This window comes from Cebus imitator, unplaced genomic scaffold, assembly GCF_001604975.1.
Source record: "Cebus imitator isolate Cc_AM_T3 unplaced genomic scaffold, Cebus_imitator-1.0 Scaffold188, whole genome shotgun sequence".
In the NCBI taxonomy this organism is placed as follows: domain Eukaryota; kingdom Metazoa; phylum Chordata; class Mammalia; order Primates; family Cebidae; genus Cebus; species Cebus imitator.
In genome coordinates, this window is record NW_016107503.1 from 5,747,022 (window position 1) to 5,748,470 (window position 1,449).

General features: G+C 45.8%; 1 protein-coding gene across 8 annotated transcripts in view; it reads right to left on the reverse strand.

Annotated features, from left to right (window-relative positions):
* RPRD2 (regulation of nuclear pre-mRNA domain containing 2) overlaps window positions 1-1,449 on the reverse strand; it is a 115,820-nt gene that overhangs the window by 22,201 nt on the left and 92,170 nt on the right. For all 8 annotated transcript variants that reach the window (XM_017546376.2, XM_037744923.1, XM_037744922.1 and 5 more), the window contains one exon: window positions 664-946. In XM_017546376.2, coding sequence (XP_017401865.1) covers window positions 664-946 — 283 coding nt within the window. The remainder of the gene's footprint in view (window positions 1-663; window positions 947-1,449) is intronic.

Sequence of the window (1,449 nt, forward strand, 5' to 3'; positions counted from 1 at the left end):
AGTAGCTGGGATTACAGGCACGTGCCACCATGCCCAGCTGATTTTTTGTATTTTTTTAGTAGAGACGAGGTTTCACCATGTTGACCAGGATGGTCTCGATCTCTTGACCTCGTGATCCACCCGCTTCGGCCTCCCAAAGTGCTGGGATTACAGGCTTGAGCCACTGCGCCCGGCTAAGCAATGATTCTTAACACATTTGGCATATCATATCCTCAACAACTGTTCTAGAGATTATAATGCTAACTTGGTGCTCTATCTTTTAAGAAATGAACTATTTTTTTTTTTTTGAGATGGAGTCTCGCTCTGTCACCCAGGCTGGAGTGCAGTGGTGCGACCTGAACTCACTGCAAACTCTGCCTCCTGGGTACAAGTGATTCTCCTGCCTCAGCCTCCCAAGTAGCTGGGACTAAAGGTGCTTGCCACCACGCCCGGCTAATTTTTTGTATTTTTAGTAGAGATGGGGTTTCACTGTGTTAGCCAGTATGGTCTTGATCTCCTGATCTTGTGATCCGCCTGCCTCAGCCTCCCAAAGTGCTGGGATTACAGGCATGAGTCACCACTCCCAGTCTGAGCTATCTTTTAATACCTGCCTGTGATATATTCATTGTTGGGAAGGCAAAATAGATAAGGAATAAGTTGTCTATTAATCATATAAGGACATACCAATGATTTTTGACCCATCATCTTCCACATCTGAGAGTTCCATGTCTTCCACATCACGATTATCTGTCACAGGTTCAGGTGTGGCAGATTTCTCACTCTCCACGGTTGGTGACTGTGATTCCTCACCTCCCATTCCCTGAAAAGGAGACTCAGAACCAGTCGGGGAGGGAGCATCCATGCTTGGGGAAGGAACTGGTGATTCTTCGGGATCTGGAAGGGTTGACTTCAACTGATCCAACTTCTTCTTTAAATTGTTTACTCGGTTAGCAAAGGTTTTATATGCCTAAAAGAGAAAAAAGGAGTTTACTCCTTGGAAAAAGACCAAAAAGTTAACATTTTTCTTTTTGAGGCATAGTCTCACTTTGTCACCCAAGCTAGAGTGTAGTGGCGCGATCTCAGTTCACTGCAACCTCTGCCTCCTAGGATGAAGTGATCCTCCTAGCTTAGCCATCCAAGTAGGTAGGTCCAAAGGAACATCACGCCCGGCTAATCTTTGTATTAGTAGAGATGGGGTTTCACCATGTTGGCCAGGCTGGTCTCAAACTTCTGGCCTCAAGTAATCCACCCTCCTCAGCCTCCCAAAGTGCTGGGATTACAGGCCTGAGCCACTGTGCCCAGCCGCCAATTTTAAAAAATAAAGTTTTATTTTCTTAAATGAGAGATGAGGTCCTGCTATGTTATCCAGGCTAGTCTTGAACTCCTGGGCTCAAGTGATCCTCCCACCTCAGCCTCCCAAAGAGCGTGGGATTATAGGCATGAACCACCACACAACCTTTTTTTTTTTTT